The sequence below is a fragment of the Amblyomma americanum genome, chromosome 5 (assembly GCF_052857255.1).
Source record: "Amblyomma americanum isolate KBUSLIRL-KWMA chromosome 5, ASM5285725v1, whole genome shotgun sequence".
In the NCBI taxonomy this organism is placed as follows: domain Eukaryota; kingdom Metazoa; phylum Arthropoda; class Arachnida; order Ixodida; family Ixodidae; genus Amblyomma; species Amblyomma americanum.
This window is the reverse complement of record NC_135501.1, coordinates 133,560,699-133,587,668: the sequence shown is the minus strand read 5'-3', so window position 1 is coordinate 133,587,668 and position 26,970 is coordinate 133,560,699. Positions and strand designations below refer to the sequence as shown.

Here is a 26,970-nt window from a genome sequence, read left to right as displayed (position 1 = left end):
AGGCTTGTTTGGAACCGGAAAAAGACGGCTGATTAAATACAGATTATCATTGTACTTACTACTAACAATAGGCATGTTGTCAATCTTAACAAACTGACCCAAAACCAGCCTTCTATACCGCTATTCAGTCTTAAACGCTAACGTCTCAACGATGTACTTACTGTGGCCAGTGCAGCAACACATCGTCTATAGCTGCAGAGCAGCTCAATCTCTTTATTTTTTTTTGAGACGCACGTATCACAAAAGCCGAATAAAAAAACGCACGATCATCTTCCTTTGCGGGATCTTTTTTAATTTAGTTCTTGCCTCGGCGGCAGTAATTCATTTTCCCGGAGAGCAATAACCATTTACGCGCCCATTACTTCTCTCACATCATTGCATGGCTGCCGCATCGTTCTTTTTTTTTCCTCTTTCGTGAAGGCACCCGAGCCGATTATGTTCCCAGTCTTCGGCAGACTCCCTTCCGCGCTAACCGCTAGGCGCGATGCGCGCCGCCCAGCCGTGCGAGAAATAAAGGCACAAAAAAATGAAGCGAGGGCAACCGACGCTACGGTTTGCCCGCGTTAACGGCAGCCAGCTTGAGATTTAACGGGCCTAATGAAGCACTTCCTGAAACAATCTGTTTACGCCCGCGCTCTCTGGAGCGTGAAACTTTGCAGGAGGCGAAGGTCAAAGGGTAACGACGCGAAGAGAAGCGTGAGGTGCTAAGCGCATCGTAAACGGCTCCGTTCGTGCGTGTCTAAGAAAGCCGCGAAAACAACCAACACGTTTACAAGTTTTGCTTTTTTCACACAATCCGCATAAGGTGCAAAGCTGGAGCAAATTTCTCTTGAAGTCAAGCTTACACTCGGTAGTAGTTTTCTTCATTTAATGGGTGTTTTGGAAAGTTGCGCATTAGGCAGAAGAATAGCTTCACTGCGGCCGAATTTCTGCTGCTGGCTCCTGTTCATTTCTTGTTTGTCTTTAAGATGGAATCACCCTCTGCGAGGAAGCAAAATTTCGCTGGGGTCCCTGTTGCGTAAGTTGATGGGAATTCTTGAGTATTAAAAACGATGTTATGCGTTGTTTCATATTCCTTCGATTTCCGCTTGCTAGGAATACATCTTAATATACGTTTTCAGACCTGATCATGTAATACAAAAAAGGAAAGGAAAAAAATTGACGTCTCAAGTTGCTCTCCACATGAAACTGCTTGTAAGACAGGCGAATTGGGGAATATTTTTCCGTATTAATCTTTCAAACAACACCGGAGAAGACACCGCATTCAGGTAGCGCCTCTTATGAAAGCTCGGTAAATTGCTCCTTGGGTAATGTTTATGCTATTCTTTATTTCTGCTCGAGTTGTTATTTGTGTGCACGTTTTATGCTGAAGCTAGAGGTTAGCAGGAAATAAACTCTACAATAGCTTTATTATGAAACTCTTTCAATTCCTTCAAGGTTTGAAGAGGACCAAAGCTTAAGCTATTTTAGAAGTTTTCTCTTTCGGAGTGCTCGTTTAAATGAACTCTATACAGTGAAATGAAATCATCCCGAATATGTAGGCTGCTTCTTTTAGAGTAATAAACGAGAACTTTCGGGAAAGATTACAATTATTCATTCATTTTTACACACTGACGTACATAGGGGGTTGAAGCCTAGTGCTCTTTTTCTAAACATGTGTTGTTGTTCTGTTTTCCTAAACTACGGTTGTTACCATGTAGGTTAACCACAAATGCCAAGAAACACGACGGCCCAGTGAGTATATTTCAAGAGCATTTGGTGGTCGTAATCTGGTCCCTCTGTGACGATGCGGTTCAGTGTCACGATATGACTCCCTGTATGGAAAACAGCAGTTAATAAATCTTGTGCATGTAGAAAGCCGAAATAACCCAAGCCCAAAAAATCTGCACAGATGCTTTTAGTTTGTTTTGCGCAGCTTCCAGATTGGGAAGTGGGGCGCTGAAGATTACAATTTACAGCTGGAATTACGAGTATTCAGTAAACCGCACTGATTTTCTAAGGCTGTAGCGAGTAATGGTGTTAGCGCAAAAAAGCCCTTTTTAAGTCTGAATACATCGCGAGTAGGAAAAGAAGCCCTTGAGGATCAACATGTTTGCAATGCTTCTCACCGCTCTATCTGCTTTCTCGCAATTACGAGTGAACATTGCAACGTTCAGAGGCTCAGTGTTCACCACCGCCGCTTGACAGATGGCCCAGGCTGGTGATGCCCAGAAAAGCTGGGCGTTCATGTCATATTCGCTACCCGTTTCTCAACTCACGCCGAGGAGCCACGACACTGCCACAAAGTCTCGTCGCTCATCATGTGTATTTCTACAGGTTTTGCTGTTGCCACTCCTGGGACATCTGTCGTCGCTGCCCGCTGTACAGCTAGCTGATACCCTGGACGATGAACTGTGACTGAGCAAATTCCCTGGCGTGTACGAACCGTCAGTCTGCTGCGACTTATCTTCAACTCTGCTGCTTCATCCATCTCCGTTTTTGGACACGTTCAGTTTGCTCGTCGGGCCCCTTAGAACGATGCTACTAACTACTCCGACGCTTCAAAAGCCCGCATGTTTGGACGACGCTCTGGGCCACGACGCTGCTACAATGTCCCATCGTTCATCATATCTATTTCTACAGGTTAGTTATCTTCAAACTAGGTGTTACCGAATCAACGATGTTTCCTTTCGGCAGTGTCGTGGCCGCCCAGCTCTTTCAAACGTGCTTGCGCTGCTCTTGTTTATGTTTTGCGCTCGTTGTTTCTCAGTGGGGACGTATAAGTAAACCCAAGGCCCATGACTAAGGCGCGGGAACAGAAATTAGACGCCGTGGAAGAAACCGTAAGGCGACTTGAAGCAAGAAACGCCATTCTTATTGAATCAGTAATTAAGGTGCTAAATATTCACTCCGCACTCGAAAAAGACCTTGAAAGTCTAACCAATCGTGTTCAAGAACTTGAAACTGATTTTGCCTTATCTGTTGATGATTGGAGAATTCCGAAGCTGGATTATCTGGTTGGTTTGGTTTGGTTTATGGGGGTTTAACGTCACAAAACGACTCGGGCTGTTAAGGACGCCGTAGTGAAGGGCTCCAGAAATTACGACCACCTGGGGTTCTTTAACGTGCACTGACATCACACTGTACGCGGGCCTCTGGAATTTCACCTCCATCGAAATTCAACCTCCGCGGCCGGGACTGAAACCGCGTCTTTCGGGCCAGCAGCCGAGCGCCATAACCACTGAGCCACGGCGGCGGCGCGAAACTGGGCTATCTAAAATCGTTAAAAAAATTGATGGCCTAGAAAACCGGTCGCGACGTTCAAATGCTCTGTTCTTTGGTATAGCCGATAGTGACTGGTACGAAAGTTGAGAGACCTCAGAGCAACTTGTCAACGACTTTGGCCGCGATGAGCTTGGCGTCATTTGACTTCCGTTGCTAGAACACAGCATGTGGGCCGTTCCTCGACCGAGAAGACACTATCACTTATACGAAGTGCTCCATTGATAAAGAAATCGAAACCATTTTTAAGTAATGGCCGCAGGATAAAGATACGTATTGTAGTATTGGACGTGACTATTCGCTTGCTGTCGGTGATATACGCCTCCAGCTGCTTCAGCTTTCCAATATAAAGCTTTCCAAAGCTTTCAGATAAAAATAATAATTTCCTTTTCACAAATATCCCAAAGCGTTCTTTCAAAATCTCTTGCCTTTCTTCACTCGTCGATTGAACGCGCGCTTCACTTCTGGTATTAACTGAAACTTGATTGGATGATTGTATTCCGGATGGTCACATTCTTTTCAGTGAATCCGAATTTTAGTTTTTTGGTTGTCATAGGAAAAATGAAAAAAAGGGAGTGTCTTCCTATTGCTATAAAGAAACAAACATCTGCAGTTCCCATTATTTTCAGTGCTTTTCTTGAATGTGTTCGGATACGTTGCAAAATCGGTGTTGCTGAGGTCGTTTTTCCTCTCTTGTACGTACAGGCTAATATGACCGCCCATTTTCTGGGGAATTTCATAGATTACTGAGTAACTTATATGTGCGGCTTCCTAACTCCATTTTCCTTGTATTTGGTGATCTTAACATCCCAAACATTGATTCGCCTAATCTTACGGTTAACCCCAGTGATGTCGAAGCCCAGACGTTCCTTCATACCTGCTTAGATTTTTCGCTTGTTAACCTATCCCTCATTCTAACCGGCGCTCCACAAGAACGGCAAATATTCTTGATCTCATCCTATGAAAAAACCCTTAGGTTTGTTTTGGTATCTTGCATTTACAAGGTTTATTCGATCACGACATCATCACCGCGTACGTCATTCGGCTATTAAGTTGAAAGAAAATTTCAATTAGATGAATTCGTTGCTACAACCGCGCTAACTTTAATAGCATTAACTGTGGTCTGTGTACAACAGCTGTGTTCAATAGCCGTATCTTGCTGGTACTCACCTACGGGGCAGAAACGTGGAGGCTAACGAAAAGGGTTCCGCTTAAGTTAAGGACAACGCAGCGAGCCATGGAAAGAAGAATGTTAGGTGTAACGTTAAGAGACGGGAAGCGGGCAGAGTGGGTGAGGGAAAAAACTCGTGTTAATGACATCGTAGTCGAAATCAAGAGGAAGAAATGGTCTTGGGCAGGGCATATACTGCGAAGGGAAGATAAACGCTGGTCTTTAAGGGTAACGGAGTGGATTCCAAGAGAAGGCAAGCGTAGCAGGGGGCGGCAGAAGGTTAGGCAGGCGGATGAAATTAGGAAGTTTGCAGGCATAGGGTGGGCGCAGCTGGAAAAGGACAGGGTTAGTTCGAGAGACATGGGAGAGGCCTTTGCCCTGCAGTGAGCGTAGTAAGGCTGATGATGATTGTGATAATGAACTGTGGACTGAAATAATTTTCGGAGGACTTCCTACGTCACTATTCATATCTCTCAGTCGCAATAAATTGGCAATCGCTTAAAGACACATTTACTTATCCTGTTGACAAGTTTGAGCCATTCAGCACCATCAGACATTATAAAAATGCGTCGTGGGTCACAAATCGCCTCCATGGTCTTAATAATAAGAAAAAGCGTGTTTACCGCCAAGCAGTCAAAACAGTTCGTTCATCGTCATGGACAAAGTACATGCAATGCGATCACAAATATCAGTCCCTGCTTAAAACAACTCGTCATCATTTATTCACTCACGACTTGTCCACCACCGTATTAACCAATAACTCTAATACGTTTAGGCTCGTCATCAATGCGGGTTTCCACCCCCAAATATTACTAATTAATACTAGCAGTGAACCAGTCACTAAAAATAAGTATGCACAGCTTCTTAATGACGCCTTTTATCCGTGTTCACCCATGAAGACACCACTTCCTCGCCCACGTTACAGCCATCTTCCGCCACTTCAATTCCAGAAATTATCATTAGTTAATCAGGCATTGTTGCCCTTTTGAATAACCTCAAAATTAATACTAGCTCTGATAACCTTGGATTTGATAACAATACTAAAAAATGCCTGTCTAAACCTCTATCAATAATTGTTATCGCTTTTTTAACAATCATTATAATCTGGTAGAATTCCTCGCGACTGGCGTACTGCGAAAGTAATACCCATTTCGAATGCAAAGATCGCACCATTCCATTTAGCTATCGCCCACCTCATTAACCAGAAATATCTGTAAACTCCTCGAGCACGTAATACACACTCAAGTCAATAATTATCTAGAGGAGCACGATATAATTTTGCAATGCCAACACGGTTTTCGCAGGGATTATTCATGCGACATTCGACTCGTTGTATTTGCTAACGAGGTATTTTCGGCAGTAGACGTAGGATTGCAGCCTGACGCATTTTTTAAAAACTTTTCTAAAGCTTTTGATCGCGTTCGGCACCACAGGCTCCTAACCAAATTGAGGCACTTAAATCTTCATTCAAAGCTATTTCATAAATAAAACAGTTCCTGTGCAATAGAAAAACATTACACCTCTGTCAATCGCTATAACTCATCTTCTTTCTCCGTAACATCTGGAGTCCCCCAGGGCAGTGTACTTGGTCCTCTGCTTTTTTAAATTTTTATTAGGGATCTACGCAAGTGTGTATCGTCTCAAATTAGGTTAATCGCGGATGATTTTGTTCTATATCGTAATATTGCTAATGAACCCGAGCGCCATTTCCTTCAAACTGATCTTGACGCTTTAACGACTTGGTGTTCCTCCTGGCTAATATCTCTAAATGCATCTAAAACAAAGCTAATCTCGTGTAGTATCCGCACCACTCGAATTCCTACAGCCTACTTCCTCAAGAAAGATTACGTAAGACTTACAACAACTTGCAAGTACCTAGGAGTTCACTTTCAGTCTGACCTAACTTGGCATTATCATATTAACACAATCTTAGCATCAGCAAACCGCGCACTCCTACTTCTTAGGCGCCAACTCGAACACGCACCTTTGCATTTCCAAAAACTTGCTTACATCACGCTAATCCGCCCGAAATTTGAATACGCTTCTGCCATATGGGATCCTCAACAAGCATGCGTCATAAAAAACATTGAATCCCGGCAAAACTGTGCTATTCGCTTCATCTTTTCAGATTATTCGCACTTCACCAGTGTCACAGCATTCAAATAACCTGCCGAGTTGGAGCCACCATCATGTCGGCGCCATTTCGCTCACCTAACCTTACTTAAAAAATTGTACCATCATCCCACCCTTCAAGATGGCATCTTTTTGCCACACCTAGCAGTCTTTCCTCGTCGTGACCAGGATAACAAAATAAAACTCATAACGTGCCGTTCATCGCTTTACGCGAAATCATTAATTCCTCACACCATAATAGACTGCAACAACCTGCCGCAACACATAGCTACTGAGATTAACTTAAAATCCTTTCAGCATTTTTTTAAGGGCAAAAATGGACTAACAGATTTCGCACGTTGTTATATAATGTTCATTATAGTAATATTGAGTATTATATTTTGCGCTATTTACTGTTTTAGTGTAAAACACTAACTTGATTTCATACTTCGTAGTTACATGCAATAATTGTTTTATTTCGAATGCCTCTGCCGTATTTTTATTTTCATGCTTGTATCACCCCCTCCTCCCCTGTGTAATACCCTCGCACGAGGGCCCTTAGGGTTTTTGAAAAAAAAAATAAAAAAATATATTGGTCCTTTTTCATGAATCGTGATTTGCAGGTACTGTCACATTTATTCATTATTTCGACTCTTTTGCAATTGGTGGCTATATCCTGTTTTTTTTTTTGGGGGGGGGGGGGAAGGGGGGAGTGCTATCAAATATTGCTTACTGCCAGCTCCTCGTCACCAGCTGTCGAGAGTACCTTGTTAAAGGGGAAAGAAAACACGTCAAACTAAGGCTTCACTCCTCTGTTACACTTTTGTATTAAGCAATTTAGCAACACGTCTTCAAAAGTTTTCTATACAAAATCGTTTACAACCGTTATGCAAGGCACAGGTCTTTGTAACAGCGTGTTCAAATACTAGTTTTATAAATCGCATTTGTTCCAAAGCAATCTAAAGTCTATTGGCGTGACTAAAAGCGAGCACAGTTTTGTTGGATGATTTCACACATGTAAAGAAAAGTGCTTAAAATACCAGTGGCGACGACTGTCGAGGAGAGCCTTCTGATAATTATAGCTCGCAATTTGTTTATGTCGCACGTAAATAACCGCCAACAATAGACTGGATAAGCATTAATTTCTCATTACCTTTTCTTATATGGACAAGAGATGAAATAAGTGGACAAAAATACCTATGAAGAGATTGGCATAGAGAAGTGATAGAAGAATTGCACATAGAATGATATCTGTCAAAATAACTGCAAGGTTTTTCCCAAAAAAAACTATCTTGCCAAAATTCATAAAATTTTCTTCGAGTTATTTTTTGCCTTTTTCCATTCGAAGGTTACTTTTCCAGGAGGTAAGCTTCAACAGTTCCCGCAAAATGGAGGATGCATTTAAAATATAGTGATGGCTTTCCTAGCTATGGTTAACTCTCGTCGAAAGCGAAAAGCTGCATCTCCCTGGCTACGTTCGTGGTCGAGCGACTGGCGATTTCCATAGATAGCCATACTGACACACACACAGTAGCAGACATTTTTTTTGTAAACATCTTGCTTTCTTCGAAACGAAATTAAAGATGCCCAAACAAGGCAGTATACCGCAGCGCTGGCCAAGTGGGTGAGCATCCGCCTCGCAGGCGGGAGGCGCGGGGCTCGATCCCCAGTGCCGCCGTGTACCCACCCGTTATACAATGGGTGCAAGCTTTCCCTTGCCTGGTGCTCGGCTTAGTAGGGTTGAAATGCTCTTCCCTTTCCCCTGTGTGGAGTAGCAGGCCAGGGCCCTGTTACCACCGGCCGACCTCTCCGCCTTTCTTTCCTTAAAATTCCCTTTCTTCTTCTTCTTAAATGCTTGGAAAACGGGTCTTTGATCCCACCTTGAGTAATCGAAAATACCTTGTGCCATGGCGCTCTTTTGCCGTGGATGCCCTTGCGCGATAAAAATCTAAAATCATCAGCATCATCACAAGAGAGTAAATACTTAATGCAGCTTAGGTGATATTTACAACTGTATTATAGCTTGTTGTATGCAGAGATATGGAACGAAATCAGGTTCCAAACGACGCGCAAGCCCTGCAGATATGGTTTTTTGGGGAAAGAAATTGACGCCTGTCTCGTATTGCACAATACGAAACGAAGGAAATGGCGCAATACGAGACAGGCGTCATTTCCTTTTCTTAAAACCAACTTTCATTTTCCTTCGCTGACGGCGCGGTTCGGGTGTCTACCGAGATATATGACACAGGCGGAATTTCATTTCCTTAAAGCCGACTTTCATTTCACTTTCCTTCCCTTACGGCGGGATTCGGGTGTCCAACGAGATATGTGAGACAGGCGTCATTTCATTTCCTGAAAGCCGACTTTCATTTCACTTTCCTTCCTTTACCGGCGCGTCTCGGGTGTCCACCGAGATATGTGAGAGAGGCGTCATTTCCTTGTTTGACGTCTAGGTATATTCAAGGTTAAACTTGCAGCCCCGTTGACTGCTCGAAAAGGTGGCCTAGTGAAGCTTTTCGCTTCAAAATTGAGAGTGGATGACCACTGCCTAGTGCTAGGTGTTGCAATACTTTAGGGTTTTCAAGAGGTAACTAATTTTCAGCTAAATAAATTCTAATGAATGTAAAGGATATTTGCCATTTGCAATACCTTTCTCCAAAGGACTAAGCAGCGTAGTGTCTCATAACGTAACACAGATGACTTGTAATAGCCATGAGCACAGAATGACCGCTTCTGGCAGTTATTTTATTTTGTAAAAGCTCGGGGCAGCATCCTTCAAGCATCTCTACCATGCAAAGTAAACGGCTTCACATCTTTGCCAAAAATAACCACACAACGAAGTTTGCTTCTCAGCCCTACTCTGACCACTTGAACCCAAGAAAAGGAGCAGCGCCAAAGCATGCAACCACAGAATCAAAGAGGTTCAAGATTCTTAGGTTCAAAGGAGGTTCTAAAGTCTAAAGTGCACCAACTAGCCCAAAAGAAGTTTTATTGAATTACCTGACCACTTGCAGTATACCTAAAGACTAAAAGATCTCGAAAAGGGAGGACATAGGTTCAATCGATCAATGAAATCAGTTTTATTCACACGGCTAGTAAAAAAAGATAAAAGCGAGTCATCTGGGCGCTTGGCCTTCTCGGGTTCTCCTTGTCTTTCACTGACTTATAGCTTGATGAGTGGAATATGTGCTGAATCATCGTCATCATCATCATCATCAGCCTGACTACGCCCACTGCAGGGCAAAGCCCTCTTCCGTGTCTCTCCAATTAACTCCGTCCCTTGCCAGCTGCGGCCACCGTATCTCCGAAAATTTCTCAATCTCATTCGTCCACCTAACTTTCTGCCACCTCCTACTACGCTTAATTTCTCTTGGAATCCACTCCGTTACCCTTAAGAACCAGCGGTTATCTTGCCTTCGCATTACATGCCCAGCCTAAGCCCATTTCTTCCTTTTTATTTCGACTAGGAGGTCATTAACCCACGTTTGTTCCCTCACCGACTCTTCACGCTTCCGGTCTCTTAAAGTTACACCTATCATTTTTTTTTCCATGGCTCGCTGCGTTGTTCTTAACTTAAGCTAAACTCTTTTCGTTAGCCTCCACGTTTCTGCCCCGTAGTTGAGTACTGGTAAGATACAGCTGTTGTGCACTTTTCTCTTGAAGGCTATTGGTAAACTACCATTCTTGATCTGAGAGAACCTGCCATATGCGCTCCACCCCATTCTTATCCTGGTTATTTCCCTCTCATGTTCCGGATCAGCGGTCACGACGTGCCCTTACCACTTCGAGCACCTCGGTGCCATTTGTGAGCTGCTGTTTCCTTGCGAGACGGTTGAACATTGCTTTGGTTCACTGCATGTTAATCTTAATACCTACCGTTCTGCTCTGCCTGTCTAACTAATTGATCATGCTTTGCCGCTCATCTCCTGAATAACGTAGTAAGGCAATGTCATCAGCGAATCGCATATTACCTAGGTTGTCGAAATTCACTATTATTCCCGACTCTTCCCAATCAAGGCCTCCAAACACCTCCTCTAAACAGGCAGCGGAAATGTGTGCTGCACTACGGGGCTAAGAAACAAACTCTGTTGGTTGGTTACATTTCGGTAACGATGATACATACCAAACAAAACTGGTGCAAATCGGTGAATGCATCTGAGATTACGCATGTTCGTTTTTAAGAATCTGCGCATGCATTGCGGAATAATTGAAGGAAGTATGTTAGACCCTTTTCGCATGTACAAAGTGCGCGATTTGACTGCAATCATTCTCTAAGGTTGTTGTATTTTCGAAAATCATTTCGCGTTAGTTTCGTTTTCTTGACAATTTCTGCCTAGTACTAAGCTCTTATTTACGCGTTATTTGGTTTCTAAACAGGGATTTTTATGACCTCGTTTTAAAGGTTGAAACGATATACACAAAGTATGTATGTTATTGCATTCTGTTCGATGGACGAACAAAAAATGCCACTTAGGCTGGCCTCATTTAGTGAACTTGCACATGAAGTTATCGATTACGGTTGAAGTTCTGGCTATGATCATGACACCAAATGTAATGAAAAAATTAAAACTGACTCCAAGCGTTTAGGACAACTGGGCAGTGTGCAAAAAAAACAATGCCTCACAGAGCACCAGGTGATTTGCCACAAGAGCGCAATATGGAGTGCCGTGCGCGAAGGGGTTCGAGGCGTCGGCAGATAAAGTACTTCATTTGCGCCTGCTTTGGCTCGAACTCTGCTAGGGAGGCCGGGATGACAAAAGCTGCTATCTACTGGACACATTGAGACTGTAAACAATAGAATCGAGTGAAAGGTTTCGCCATCATTATCGGCTCCTGTTAAGACGTCTAACTTCCCTCGCTTTCTGGACGTTGTTCATCGCAGTCCTTCGAGGCATGGGGCTAAAAAAAATGTTTGTTCTAAAAACTTGGAACAGAAGCCTAAATTCGCGATTTAGTGTATTGGACAACCTCGGTACAAAAAATAACCTCCCAGACACCAAGATCTTTTCATCACATGAATACATGAATAATTCGGGGTACATGAGAAAAGGAACTCTGTAATTCTAGCTGTGACCTGTCGATATCATTTTCTTGACTCGCAATCTTTCTCTCGTTGTGCATTTTGTGATCTATTATTTGATTATTGTGCAAACACCAAAGCTGCGCACCTAATATAGGGAGATACAGTGTTGGAGACGTTAAAGAATGGTCCACTGTGACGCACTGCAGAAAGCTGCTTTGCAACATTTGCTATCGCTCTCTGAGTTGATGAATACCCGGACCTGCGACTTACATTATAGCGGCGTGCAAATGAGGGTTTTAGGCTTCTATATTCTAATTAAACCGGCTAACGCGTATCTCACGGCTTTGGGTATTACCTGCTCCACTTGCCACCTAGGAGCAGCAGGGAAGCATGAACGATTACTTATTCGTGTTTGATACAATTTCTTGCCAAGGCAATGCTTTGGAATGCGTAATCATATTCAGACATTTGCGCGCCATAAGTGCAGTACGAATTGAATATAGTTTATTACAAATACCACGAGGGTTTACCGAAAACATCTAAGTTTTCGCCATCTGATAGGCTTTCTCAGCTCCGAAGGTAACAGGCTGTTCATTGAAATTTTACTTCTACCTTCCTTCCGGCAAAACGACAAAAGAAAGAGAGCAGTGCTTCACTTCCCAGCAGTCTTATAGGGCGGCTATTGCGCGCCGTAACTGCTCCCCCAGCTACAACAGCATCACGTGCCGTCTCTGCCAAAAGTAACCAAACAACAGGGTTTGTTTCTTAGCTATTTATCTGAGCACTTATGGCCTCCAATAAGCTTTAAACCTGTGTAAAGTAGGAATGAATGGTGTTACCATGTTTCCACACCGTTTGGCATTCAGAGGTGCCAATAAGACTCCATTTTATTGCTGAGGGCGAAACCCAATTGCCTAGTTACGTTTGGCGAAGCTGCTACAGTCGAAAGTACTGATTGCGTTTGTTTTTGTTAGCTTGTTCTCTACTATACCTCACTTTTCTAAGGCTATGCTTTTCTAGATACGTTGTGACGAGACATAACGGCTCTCAGATGTTTTTCTTTTTTTTGTGCGGGCAAGAAGCCGAGACATGCCGGTGCCGTACATCTCGTCAGCATTTACGTGCAAAAAGGCATGCTCTCATTAAACACTGACCAAGTTGCCCAACAAGCCACTTTACTATTATAAACATTGCATTCGCTGAATTATTGGTAAGCTGAGAAGCATACACACGCACAACATTGCCAAGACGTGCGTATTCATGAAAAGGAACAATTTACAGGTCAGAAAACGCAAATTAAGCTAGCGCTGTATCATTTCGTCAGGGACAGCCAAGTATTCGAGGCAAGCATTTCTAGTCCCATTGGCTTTAATGAATAGCGTGCTGATACCCGTGAAAAAAGAAAGGGAATGAGCAAGCGGGTGCAGAACAAAAAGTAAAAGGCCGCTATCCTGATTGGCACTGGCTGGGTGCTGTCCCAAATTTCTGGCTATGCCAGCACCACGACTTGGCTATTTTGCAAGGCATCCGCCTTTCGGAAAGTGGTGTTAAATGATGCCCAAGTTACCATACAATCAACTACACGGTCTCTTTCTTCTTGTCTCTAAGGCAATAAGGTGCACATATGTGAAATAAAACTCCGTGCAAACATAAAAAATCCTCCGGCAGGCGCGGCTGATTCCTACCAAAATGAAACATCACGGACGCCAGCTGAGACACTACCGCATTTCGTTATTGCTTTCGAGAATAACTACCCATGAGTGTGCGAAATGTGGTTTTTGTGGATGCTGTAAAGAGAAACATCGCGTGCTTTGTTATTCTTTGGGCCGCAGCGGTGTCTCATTAGTTTGAGCACCCGCCTCGCATGCTGGCCTTGGGTTTCTTACTATTAACTACAGGAAAAATCTTGTGGCCCTGCACTTCATCCACCATGGACGCCCGAAGCATGCCGAGAAGATAGCTGCTTCGGATTGACATTGACGCCTTGCTGACTGTACTACGGATTGGCTTTCTTGATTGATTGATCAGTTTCATTTTCACTGATGCTTTGTGCTCTTTGTGGTTTGGCAGTTATCCAGCTACGCACGCAATAAATTTAAGATCCGAAGCATCCGAAGGCGCTGGAATTGAGCAGAGCGCCGTGCCTGGTTTCTGCTAGCCCTGAAGTCCATTTTACACACCTCTTGGAGCCATTTACGCAGCAAGCTGCGTTTGCTCAGCGGGAATTTATGCACTCACAGGCTGTCTCTGCACTCTGCATTCACAGGCTGAATAAGCATTTTTTTTTCGAACTGAGACCTCTACACTGTGCTGCTGTGGCCACTCAGCATATTTCTTGTAGGAGTCTCGAAAACACTATTCTTTTAAAAGCGCAAAGTACTTCGACAAGTGCAACTTACGTCTGCCGAACTCGCCGAGGATTGTATTTTTACTTTATTTCAAAATATGGCGGTGGCGGCGCATTGCATGCAGGAATAACTTCCAATTTTTTTTAATTCTTCACGCAAATAGCTGCATGCTTAACTTATCAACGTGATTAACACTACCGCAACTTACAGGCACGACAGGTGTGCACTTACTACCTAATGTTTTTCTTGGAAAACTCTCTAAGCGCAGCACCAGGACATCATGAGAGCCTAGTTTTTCATAGAAAACAGAGGGTACGGGAAGTTTCTCACGGCACGAGATATAGCCTGTGCACGAACATGGGGCGAGAACGCGCCATTGCAGATAACACCGATGAAACGTTTCTGCTTTTTCACAATATCAAAAATGATCGTTCTATATTGTACTATTTTAGGTGTTAACAATTTTTGAAATAATACTTTCTCTGAAAAGTGTGTCTATTAAACACAAAAAAAATTTATACCATGGTTAGCTATACTTGGCGGCATGACGAGAAAGCCCTTTCTGACACCAGCAAATTCGGTGCTCGTTCACGCCTATCTGCTTTACTGTTAATTTATTGCAATGTATATAAAGCATATTTTATCACCGAACATACTAACTGTAAAAGAACGCTTCCTTCCAATATAGTATATTTTGAGAAAGCTTATATTCCTGGAGTCGTAGTTATGTCTTAGGGCTAACACTAGCTAAGCCAAGTACGATACAGCTGTCTTCCCGGGATTCCCAATGTGGCCCTTTAAGAAACTCGCATAGACAGTGGCGCCAACTTTTCTTCTGTGTAGTATTTAGAAACCCTATGTATGCAGGAGGTGCGGAGTTCGAACCCAGTGCCGCCTGGTACCCATTTTTGATAACACGGCTACAAGCTTTCCTTTCGAATTGTTTCAGCTTATATGGGGGTGAATATCTTGGGAAATGGGTCTTTCACTCCCACTTTGAGTAATGAAATCTACCTTGGGCCAGGTGCTCTTTGGCCAAAGGCGTACTTGCGCCTAACACTTCATTGTCGTCATTATCTATTATTCTAGATCAACTTCACACTTTTGATAGACAAAGAACATGACTTGTGCAGCGGAATGTACTACCGCCACATTTTACACATCGCATTTGGGTTTTGAAATAATCGTACGATATCACACATACTCTCATTCACGAGTTTCAGTTTGCATTTCTCAGTGTCGCCGCAGTTCTGATCTACAAAATTTGCTGAAGCATGATGGCCGCTGCATCTTTTAGACTGGCGAAGATAGAGGGGATGACAGGTGGTTGTATATATATATATATATATATATATATATATATATATATATATATATATATATATATATATATATATATATATATATATATATATATATATATATATCAGCAGCCAAGTTAAAGGAAATGAGGGGCCCGTTTGACAAATTGATGAAGGGAGCCAACAGTCACCGAAACCAAGGTGCATAGGGGAACGTTAATTTTTTTTTTTAATGTGTTATGCTTATCAGTAGGATAATAATTCTTAGATTAATAAATTGCTTAAAGAAAATACTTATAAAGCAGCTTTATAAGTAATTTACTTTAAGCAATTTATTAATCTAAGAATTATTATCCTACTGATAAGCATAACACATTAAAAAAAAAAATTAACGTTCCCCTATGCACCTTGGTTTCGGTGACTGTTGGCTCCCTTCATATATATATATATATATATAAATATTGCGAGAGCATGACGCACTTGAATGCTAAAAAAGTGTATATCGAAGTATACGCTTCGTTAAAGGAAGTATTCTATTTGAATCCACTTGCCGATCGGCGGACCGATCCTTGGCAAGAGTGGAGTTACTGTGCTGAAAACTTGAAAAACATCGGTTCCCCGATCGAAACATCGAATCGGATAGAATTGTTTCCTGTAATAAAGGGTATACTCCGCTATATATATATATATATATATATATATATATATATATATATATATATATATATATATATATATATATATATATATATATATATATATATATATATATATATATATATATATATATATATATATATATATATATATATATATATTGCTGGCAGTATTTTGTTCATTGCCTCCGAGCTGCCGGTACGCCGCTTTATCGCTTTGTTTGCGATGTACAGCGCCTCCAGATGTATCTGGCTTGATCGCATCCGGGCGGAGCCGATTCTATGTGGTTCCAGTATGTTGTAGTAACTTTGCACGCTTTATCTATAAAGCTCGCTATCAGCTTTAAACTGAGCACGGCCGAGAGCGGCGAGCATTTTGTTCGACGACGGCTGTATAGTCCGCTTGTTGGGACGCCGCCGCCGAGTGATTCAGTCTACTACAGGGTGCAAGTCAGCCCAAATAAAGGGTTTTTTTACGCGCCATTTTCGCTGTCTTTCTGCTCTTCTGAGTGCTTCTAGCGTGCTTTTTTAAAAGACTTGCAATTACGGCAGATGCATTGTATTTTTCACAGAAAGCACTCGCTTGCAAACATTCCTCAACAGAGACGGAAAACGCACAGCTTCGTATGGTTCAAGTTTGGGTATCTCGGTCTTAATATCTCGTGTTAATCTTACTGAAAAAAATTAACTGGGCTATTTTAAAATTGCAGTCGGGGCGCACTTGTTGGATGTGCCATACATGATGGAATAGACTGGCGGCGCACTTGGATGCGCCATACATGACGGTATATACTGCCTTGATACTTCTTGATAACAGTAAGTCCTATTCACTCGAGGAGCTAATTGAACGAGATTATGAAATCACCCGTTCAACTCTGATTCGCTATTCGTGTAACAAAAGTTGCGACGGTTACAAATCGCGTTTTTCGTGCATTCCTAATTTATTTCTGTACATTACGGTGGTTTCTGTGGCGGGATAACAACTCAGAGCCTTGTCCGACACTTGTAGAGAAACCTGCGGGCACGTCTAGCTGCAAGTGAAGACGCCGTACTTGTCAGACCTAACTCAAACATAAGTAAGGCGGGGTGAATGAATTCACAACATCTATGAGAACTTTTCAGGTCACGCTGTTTCCTTCACAGCCGTGTAGCGGAGTGCCTATGGCATCTTCTTATTCCAAATGTGTATAAAGTGCTGAGAACGCTTGTCCTGGCTCTGCAATATTGTTGACCTTCAGTGGTGCTCTAAGCGCTTTTCTGCGCGGATTGAAAGAAAATAATTCGGTGTGGACAGCTTTCTCCAAGGTTAGACATAACGGTGGCATTTACTAGGAACAAGACATTCCTTATGATTGGTGTATAACTTAAATATGAGGAATAAAAGCACTCCGTTGTTCAGCGTGCCCTGATAGACACTTCAGCGCCCCTGTTGCGACCGCGACCGCAGCGTTGTACATTATGTTCTTCAGCTCGTTGTGGCGTCTTCAGCATTCCGGCGGTGGTAGCCAAATTTCAAATAAGGAAGAATAGCGGAAGGTGAGCACCTAAAACAACCACCATCATCTCGAAATTGCTCAATAACTGTCTACCATGACACTTCTAAGGGCGCGCTTTGCAAATATTCAAATAATTATCGCATTTCTTATATCATTTGTCCTAAAGGCATACTATATTTGCGGAAAGAAAAAGCCCTTAAAGAGGACCACTGCGACTGGAAGTAATAATTCACGGAAAATATTTAGGAAAGTAATGAGAAAAAGCACATTTTACTCCAAAAAAGGTCTGAAAACAGAAATTATACAGTCAGGCACGGGGCGGATTAGAATAAAGGAAAATAATGGCTGGGAATAATTTACATTTTCATTAAATAAAGCGTTAACCCTGACAGGTGGCATTGAAAAAAAACAGTCATAGTAACATATGGATAAAAACAGATAGATAAAGGAGCAGTAAAAGATGGAAGCAAGCTCACATGGGCCTGAATCTTCGTGCGAACAGTAAAATGTAGTCCGGAGTTATGGAAGCGCTAGGTATCAGTGGGAAATCCAATTTTACTCTGCGCCACAGCTGGCAACAAAAGCGAGGAGCGATATTTCAAACTACTTCGCGACTCGCGACACGTGTGAACCGCACCGAACAAAGAAGCCTTTCTCCGAAAGAACAGAATTGCTCGCCATTTATTTTCATTTGTCTACACGACACGAGCTACTTGCGAAAGTGGCGGTAGCGGAAACACAAGGAAAGCGAAGCTGACCGCTTTAGAGGATTTTTTCTCTCAATAGCGCGGACATAAAAGAAAAGAAAAAAAAACACTTTCAGGGCGTTGGGCAACGCTGGGAAGCCCCGCCATACAGAAAGTTAAGCCCAACTTGCTAAGTTTGCACTGCATACTCCTTCACGCTGCTAGAGCGAGGCTAACGCTAAATTGGTTTCCCCGTCGTCTTTATTAAAGGTCTCTCAAACTTCTCCTTTGGTCCATTAACATAAACCTTCAATGTTTAGCTCTTACTGTACCATTCATTTTTTAAGTACCGCATTTCGCGAGGCTCAAAATTTTCTTTTTTTAGCGCTGCCGGAAGATCCTAATACAAGCACGTTGTTAATAAACCCGTTGCGGCGTCCTTTGTTTCAGGGTCAATATCGAAGCACTGACTCGGGACATCAACCAAAAAAGGTTGCGAACGAGTAAAACTTACACTTTATTGCATGCCGTGAAAAATTTCTTCATACACAGTTATTTTTCGTAAGATAATATCAAGTGATTCGCCGATCGGTTTTTTAAAAGACTTATATCAAGCTCGAAGGTGACGGCTGCTATTGAGAATAAAAAAGCTTTTCTAATTCAACCCTCACTAGTAGTTACTGCTATGGAGTGGAGATAAAGTGATAAATTTTCATAATTTCGAAGGGGCATGCCAAGTTCCAGAGAAAAACTGCCCAGCTTCGTACTGAGCTCACTATACAAATTTTGATGGCCCTCTATAAGTTCAGGTAGTGACAGGGCTTTCACAGTCTTTCAGTGTTCTTCTTTGATTGCCTTTTTTTATTTGCTGCGCGAAAAGCTGCGTGTAATGAAAGCGGTGTAATATAACCGTCTTAAAGGACTGTTGGCATAAAAAGATATATGTAGAAGCTGCTCCAGAGCAACGGATTAACGCTGAGCTCTCCAGTGTTAAAACAATCTTCGACATTCAATATTTTGTATCATGGCTGGAGATGGCTCTATTAAGAAATGTTCCACATTTTTGTGCATTTTTTGTCGCCTGCCAAAATTATAGACAGTACATTACGATAGCGTTCTGGTTGCATTCAGAAATGTGCATGCAGCTCCTGAAGGCTGTTATACCGAACGGAAGCAAAATTTCTTAAAATTGCTCCTTGTGCACAAGCACCTGTATGACGCACGAGTTTTGGTTAACGTTTGTCGTACTTCCAATGCATTCATTGGTATTTATTCGTTATACAAGAAGCTTTTTTGTTCGCGCTTTTGCTGATTTCGCATATTTATTTTCCTTTAACTGTTCAAGAGATCAGGCTTCGCTTAAGGCCTTAATTTGACGACGTAAAGGATACAGAGCGCGTGGAACTAGCGAGTCATTTCTGATAGAAGTAACAGAAAAGCAATTCCAAAAGAAAGAGATCAACACGAATGATGCTTTCAGTGTTAAAAAATAGAAGAAAAGCTAGGCATTTCGAATACACTTCACTAAAAAGAAACATAATCGCCATATGCGCTGTTGAAGGACCTAAAGCTGAATACGGCCTCCGCTATACTGACTGTTTCGTACGTCAGCATGGATGTGTCTGTTAAGCCTACAATACCAGCTTGGGAACGGCGTCCGCTGCGTCGTTTCAAGCATTCACGAAGGCCATATGAGCTGTGAATTCTTGTGTGCAGTATCCTGACGCTAGCTTATATAATGCCTTGGGCAACGCGAATGCAGTTCGATGTACATGAAGTTATCGCTTTACATCTTATTACATTCATCCTTTTCTTTCCAGGGTATGAAATACCAGGAAAGAGGTAAGATTTATGGCTTTGTGGGGTTTAACGTCGCGAATCAACTCAGGTTATGAGGGAGGTAGTATTGGAGGGATACGAACAAATTTCTATCACCTGAGGTGCTATAACGTTAACTAACATCGCACATGCACGCAATTCGCCTCCATTGAAATGCAACCGCCATGGCCGAGATAGAGCTCATGCTGGTAATAGTCAGCATCGGCGCATTGTAATCGCTGCGCCACTGCTGTGGCGGCAAGAGGCATGAATTTGTTCCTACCCTTCTTAATTTCCACCACACTAAAGCTGTCTGTTCTTTTCTCACGGGCACCTTTAGGTGAGGGTCTACATCTTCTAAACGCAACAGTGTGCTGAAACAGCTCCATGCTAGGACGCAGCATCTCCTCGTGATGCGTACTCTGACCATACGCTTCTCGAATGTCGCGTCAGAAGCCCAGCACTGCCTGCGTACTTTGCATACCGCAAGCAATACGTACAGCTTTAGTCAGAAGTGTTCGGGCCATATAGATTTCATTTCAGGCTTGTATTGGAACCATTGAAATACCACATAACGCCAACAGGTTACGACAGTTGCGGACAGTTTTTCTAAGCTAGGAAGCGATTTAGATCTTCAAGGTTGCCTCAAACGTCTCCTGACGCGGCCGAAAGTAAATAATTTTACTGGAATACTTTGCTCAAAGCTGTATGTCTTATAGACAGACTGTGAATCACCTTATCATGTTTATAGGTAATTTCTAATGCAACTAGGGGCACTCAATGAGGACGGTAAAGTGGCGTCGTCGTAACTGGCTTCAATAAGTATTCAAGAATCGTAAAAACGAGGTGAGCATATTATCTGGTGCTATTCACCTCAGTGTGTGCGGAACTGCGCACCAAATCCAATGATGCGGCCGTTGACAAGCAATGAGCAGTGTCTGCTGATAGTTCAGGGGATTTTTTGTGACGAACACATTAGCCCTTGTTTGTAGCCATTAGGATTAGGCTATGCCAAATGCTCATCTACCTGATGTGCAAGGCACGAAGTAACTGAATGCGGCCGTTAGTTTGAAATTCCCGCTTTGAATGCAGCAGGCGCCGTCAACATCTCCGTTGCGTACATTGCTAATATGTTGAGTCACGTCTTGATACGGTGCGAAAAAAAAACAATTATTCACAGGTATGAGTACTCTTGTCTGTATTTTCGCCATCGAAAATGTTCAACTTGAACATCACTGGTCAATTACCACGCCTGCGGTCTTTAACTTCCTGAAGCAGTCAGTGAGTGGGCTATGCAGTACGCCAGTGTGAAGGCCTACGGATTAATTTCAACTGCTTCGATTATACTTTAGCGTGCATAACATAGCACTGTACACCGGCTCCTTTGCATTTAGCTTGGATCGAAATGCACCTGATGTTCACTGGATTCAGGACCTCAATCCAAGCCATCCAGATCGTAACGTGGAGATCAGTTATATAAAAGTTAGTGCTTGCTTCGACATACTGCAGCCCTTGACTTATTCGTCGCTATGGTAGCGTCGGGAGTAGTAAAATTCAGTTCCATTACCACACTGCATGAGACATTGGTAAACTTTTGTCCGTCCTCAACTAGAATATGCTTCTACTATCCGGTCACCACATCAGACTTATCATATTCCTCGAACCAATTCATAACCGTGCAGCCCGTGTTACTTCTCAAGAATACAACCGTCGTTCGATCGTAAGGATCATCAGGATATATTTATCGCTAACAAGGTTACAGACACATTGGGATATCACGCTTCTATGCTTACTCTAGTCAAAATATACAGTCATCAGTGGTCAACACTGCCCCTTATACGCCCAATGCGCCCTTCTCGTCGCCTACAGAATAATCTAAGCTTCCAGTGTCTACTGGGCCGAACACACGCGTTTAGTTCTGCTTTTCCATGTGCTATTAATCGCTGCAATTGACCTCCTGAGAATATTCCTACATTAGGTGACACAGTAATGTTCAAAACAAATTGACCACCTTTGTGCAGTCATGATATAGTATGTGTAATGCTTTCACGATGCGCAAGTTGAGTCCGAGCAGTGCGGCTAACAATTGTTTACTGTTTCTTTTTACATCAATGTGTGAAGTCTTTGTTTCATCTTTTAATAACTTCTTGCAGTCCAAAGTGTGCAATATTGTTTTCTTTTGTACTTTTACAGTTTGCACCACCTCTTGTCTGCAAGTTACTGTAACTCCTTCCCTACCGCAACGTTCGAATTGTTGAGCCTGTGAGGTATTTGAAGAAATAAATGAATAAATAAAATACAGGAGAGCCAAGGCACAAGCGTTGCTGGGTGGTCGACAGAAGGCTCAAAACACATTTTTTAAGCTAGACAAGTTCTCTGCTGATTTCATCGAAACGAAATTTGGAGAGACACACTTAATGGACATACCAAAGCACTGAAAGCTCACAGCGCGGTATGCTACTTTCGATGGAGGGAGACTGGTTCGATGTTCGCAATGCTAGAATTTTTATGAATGCTGAGCTCTGCATTCATTTGCCTTAACCCTGGAGAGAGCGCCGAGGAATGATTGTCTTTATTGGCCCGTACGTACATCTTTACTTTTTTCTATTTCCGAGCGCGCGAACTTACACCAGAGCGTATACAGCTCTCTCTCATGTAAGCCAGTGCGTCGCTGATTAAGAAAGGACGGCCTATGGGCATAAATATTTCATGACCTCTGAGATCTTGGTGGTTTTTTCCTCATAAAACAGGAGCATTGTGACATGGATTCAGGTCAGAAAGAAGAAAATTGTGTTTTCGTCGCCCAAGAGAATATGACAGTACTTACCCTTTCTGCTTGACAAGTCACGGCCTAGCAGAGGACGGCCGCTACGCGCATTTTTCACTGCCCAGCGTCGACAGCAAACAAATGCGACTCGCCTCCTCAGTGGAGATGAGAAATAATGCAGACACAGTGCGAAACTATGAATTCCTGCGACCAGGTTTTCAAGTCCCAGAGCGTAACACACACCGGTTTCACACCAAGTCTGGCACAAAAGAAAATTCAATCCAGACGAAGATAAATCTTTTCGCTGTTTATCTCACTGATGCGGCATTTTCGGCATCCCACGGAAACTGTTCCATTCCAAAGCACAAGGAATCCCGCGGAAATTCCACTCGAAACGCGCAACGTACTTGCTTCAGCAACGTCCCAATAACTTCCGATGAAAGGAGAGACAACTAAGGTACAACTTTCCCGGCGCGCCTAGCCAGCGCTGGGGACTCCCTCTCAAACTCAAGACACGCCCCTTCGCAATCGCCGCCGCTCCGCTGTGCCGTGCCAGTCTGTACTGCCGCTCTCTTGGGCCGCGCAAATTCCCGGTCGCTCTCCTTTGCTGCCGCAAAACTGAACTGCCTGCGCAGAGTCGGAGCCGTGGACCCAAAAGGCGGAGTACGGCGTGAAGACTCCAGGTGGCGCTAGGGGTACTAAAGGGCCGGAAAGAAAGGAGAAGAGTGGGGAAAAGGGGAGACGCGGGGCCGATCGAAGCTCGGGGCAGAAGCAATTTCTTGCGGCCGGATGTGCTACAGACGATATCACGCGGATAGTTCCTTGCTGCGCTATTTCGTGCTCTATCGCGAGTTTGCGATGCTTTCTGTCCTTTGACAAAGGAAGTGTTCCTTTTGTGCACACAGCGTCGAGCGGAAGTAGAGCTACCAGCACATGGATTGATTGAACCCGGGCGCCGTTTTATTTTTTCCCGTTCCGAGGACACCTTTGGAGGCGGGTGTTCCTTATTTTATGCCTTTATACGCAAGTGCTCTGAACTGACACGGACCTTTAAGCAACGCGTAATAAATATTAGGACGTTAACCTTTACACGTCAAAGATACAGAAATATAGAAAGAATACTGCACCGTCTTTAGTTCCTACTCTTTGTAATGTTGTGAAATAATGAACCGGTCTAAGGGGTCTAAGACAACAACTACAGCATTTTCCAGAAAGGACTTATACCTCAACTCAGGCAAATTCTTTCAAGTATCGGCGTCATAACAGCCTTTACAACATAAAAAGAAATTACCCATTACCCCCTTACTCCATCCCAGACTAACAGGGAGCAGATATCAGCCCTAGTATCGTAGTGCTTTAGTAGAATACTAGCAGAGCAGCAATTCAAGTACGGGTGGTCAAGTATAACATGTTGCCGGACTAGTTGCTGAGTTACTTCTGATATGGTGAAGTTGCGCGAAAAGAGCACACACACGAGACAAGGTACAGGACGAGTGCTCGTTCTGTACCCTGTCTCGTGTGTGCGTCCTTTTTGCGCAACTTTACCATGTAAAACGTATGGGGGGCTCTGCTTAAAAGAATGAGTGTAATTCCTCCTTGTGAGTACCTCCTATTTAAAGGAACGAATTGTCTTTAAGTGGAAAAACACGCCGGGATTGAATAGTGCAGTTGAAGCGTACGCATTGTTTTCTTACAGTGTACAGTGTTCGCGCTTAAATCTCTTCCCAGCGCGAGCATTTAAAATTTTGTGCGAAGGTCACCAAGCATATATCCAGCAATTGTGGACAAGTGAATTTTTCGACGAGAAATTGTTTATTAACGCAATTCTTTCAGATACCGTAAGCTTCCACTATACCATTCAATTTATCCGCAGATCTCCACACAGCAGGCCTGCATTTTGTGTATTAACGTTCTGGCTACCTTCAAAAACGTTCTCCATTGTTTTTCTAAGGCAGTCTCAGCTACACGATGCGAGCAATAGACACAGTTCAAAGTTTAAAAGAAAGATTCGAAGCGCATCGGAAAAATGAACTAATGCTTTCAATATTTTCATAGCAGTACCGTACAATATCCCACAGTAGCATCACACTAAAAACTGATGTCCAAGAATCCTGGACACGTTAAAACAAACTTTGACGACCATGTGGCTCTGGAGGTATACTTGTCTTCACAGTAACGTCTTCGAAAATTTCAATGACATCACTCATTTCGTCACCGTTGTCCGGGGGCCCTCATGCTCATATTATATTGATTTGGGCTGTTGACCTCACCTTTTAAACAAAAAGCTATTTTTCGGCGCTGCTTACAATTCCAAGATATTGTCGAGGCTTCACATTGTTGCTTGAAATCACAAGAATCTGTGACCCTCGTTCTGTATCTACTGCCCTTTCAACGGTAACATATTCAAGAACTTTTTTGATGCTACTAGAGCATTTCCTTCATCTTTTGCCGCCACCAGCAAAGCGCTAGCTTCGACATTCAGACAAGTTTTTCCACAAACACCCCGACGAAGGGATCTGCAGCCGCTGCCGAAGCCCGACGACCACTCCCCACGACGAGTAGGAATGCCATGAATATTCAGAGGTTCGTAGAAGGAAGCTGGCAGAACATCCCCTTGCTATCCGCCCGGCTACGCGCAGAGACCGGGTTCTTCCAGTAACCCATGACAGCACGGCCGTCGGTCTGCTCTGGGCAAAGCTCGGGGGATTCATGGCAGATGGCCCCAGAACCAAGCTTTACGGCAGTCGGCGGACACCGATTCAACACCTACCTCGGCCGCCGTGACAACGGTGGGGCCACATGGTCGCCCAGATGCCTCGAGCAATGTGCTCAAGGCGGCTTTAATTAAAGTACGTGTTTCAATGACTCCACCAATTTTCATTGTCCATATTTCTCATCTTAGTTCTTAAGAAGAAATTCAAATTTTAGCACTTTAGCGCATCTTGTTTCATGAATGCCGAACCACAGCAGGCTGAGAGTCTGGCCGACTTTGTCTGACACGATCCTGAAAATCTAAAGTGCTACAAACTACATGGGCTTGAAAAATGCGACACATGACTGTTATGCGTTTCCTGTTGTCAATGTTTTTATCTTTTAAGCGAATACAAAAATCACTTTTATCCACACAGTCACTAGCCTTTATGTGCACGCCCCAGCGTTCTGCGCATGTTACATTAAGCGCTGTTCTAGGTATTGTGGTTGATATTACGAAAATATACCATAAAAATTGTTCTGGAAACCTACTATAAAAAGTGGGCCGTGACAGCACTGATCGATGAAGTTGTTTAAAGGACAGCGGTGTTTAGTTCTAAATGCGACAAATAATGCTAAACTACCCTTGAACATTGTGAGACAGGACGATCATTTTGTGCATACCGGTCGATTGTTTGGTTGGCTTGAACACGCATAGAGATGGCATACGAGCGCTGGCGGACGAAAAACTGAACGCAATTTTTCTGAAGACGGCTTTTAACCTTTTAGTGAAAAGGCAACAGAGCATGAGTACGTCGAAATGCTCTTGGCATTTCGAGGTCCAATGTAGAGCAGGCACTTCCCTGTGATGTGCGCTCGATATTTCGATTCTCTGTAGTTTTTCTATCATACAAGGAGCGTATCCGAATGACTGCCCCATTATCTCTGAGGAAAAAATTTCAATACCGTAGTCGGGCGCTCGGAAAGGAAACGTAATATGGTAAACGCATTCATCCCTGAGGGCAAATAGAACCCTTTATCCTTATTATTAGTTGTCTCAGCGACTGGGTCCTGTGTTCCAGCAATGTTGATGCGCAAAATGTTTTGTTATTTGAGTTCAGCAATTGTCTCCTAGTTGCCTTCCTATGCCCATCTATAATTTTTAGAAGTCTTTGCTAGTACTTTGCGGCCTCTCTTCCTGCTCTAATTTTTTTTAATCTTTTATCGCATGAATTTAGAGATCGCCTTGTCCGCTCCTTTTGTATAATGCCGTTCTTTAGGCGTTATATTGATTGCATGTTCCGAAAGTAGAATCAGCAAGTGGAACCTTCTTTCTATAGAATTTACAAGACTTTATTCTGTCTCAGAACTTGTAATAACTGCTACGATCATTAATAGCTCGTAGAGTGCGGTAAAAGCTGCTGCTAAAAAAAAAATCTATGCGTGATGAGCTCTGTGAAGAAACAGAAACATACGCGGCTGTTTAGGGCTTGTAACGTAAACAATTATACACTGGTTTCATGAACAATCGCGTCGCGACACAAATAACAATACCCGTAAGCAGTCGTCAAATATAGGGGTAGTCGCTCCTGACAAATGCGCTTGCCGTGGAGTTCTCTCATCTGCTTCGAGAAGCTGCC

General features: G+C 43.1%; 1 protein-coding gene across 1 annotated transcript in view; it reads right to left on the bottom strand.

Annotated features, from left to right (window-relative positions):
* LOC144134214 (uncharacterized) overlaps positions 1-25,440 on the bottom strand; it is a 38,435-nt gene extending 12,995 nt beyond the window's left edge. The window contains exons 1-2 of the mRNA XM_077667173.1: positions 25,410-25,440; positions 22,700-22,951 (exon numbers count right to left, since the gene is read on the bottom strand). Of these exons, the coding sequence (XP_077523299.1) occupies positions 22,700-22,951; positions 25,410-25,440 (283 nt within the window). The remainder of the gene's footprint in view (positions 1-22,699; positions 22,952-25,409) is intronic.
* Between the last annotated feature and the right edge of the window lie 1,530 nt (positions 25,441-26,970).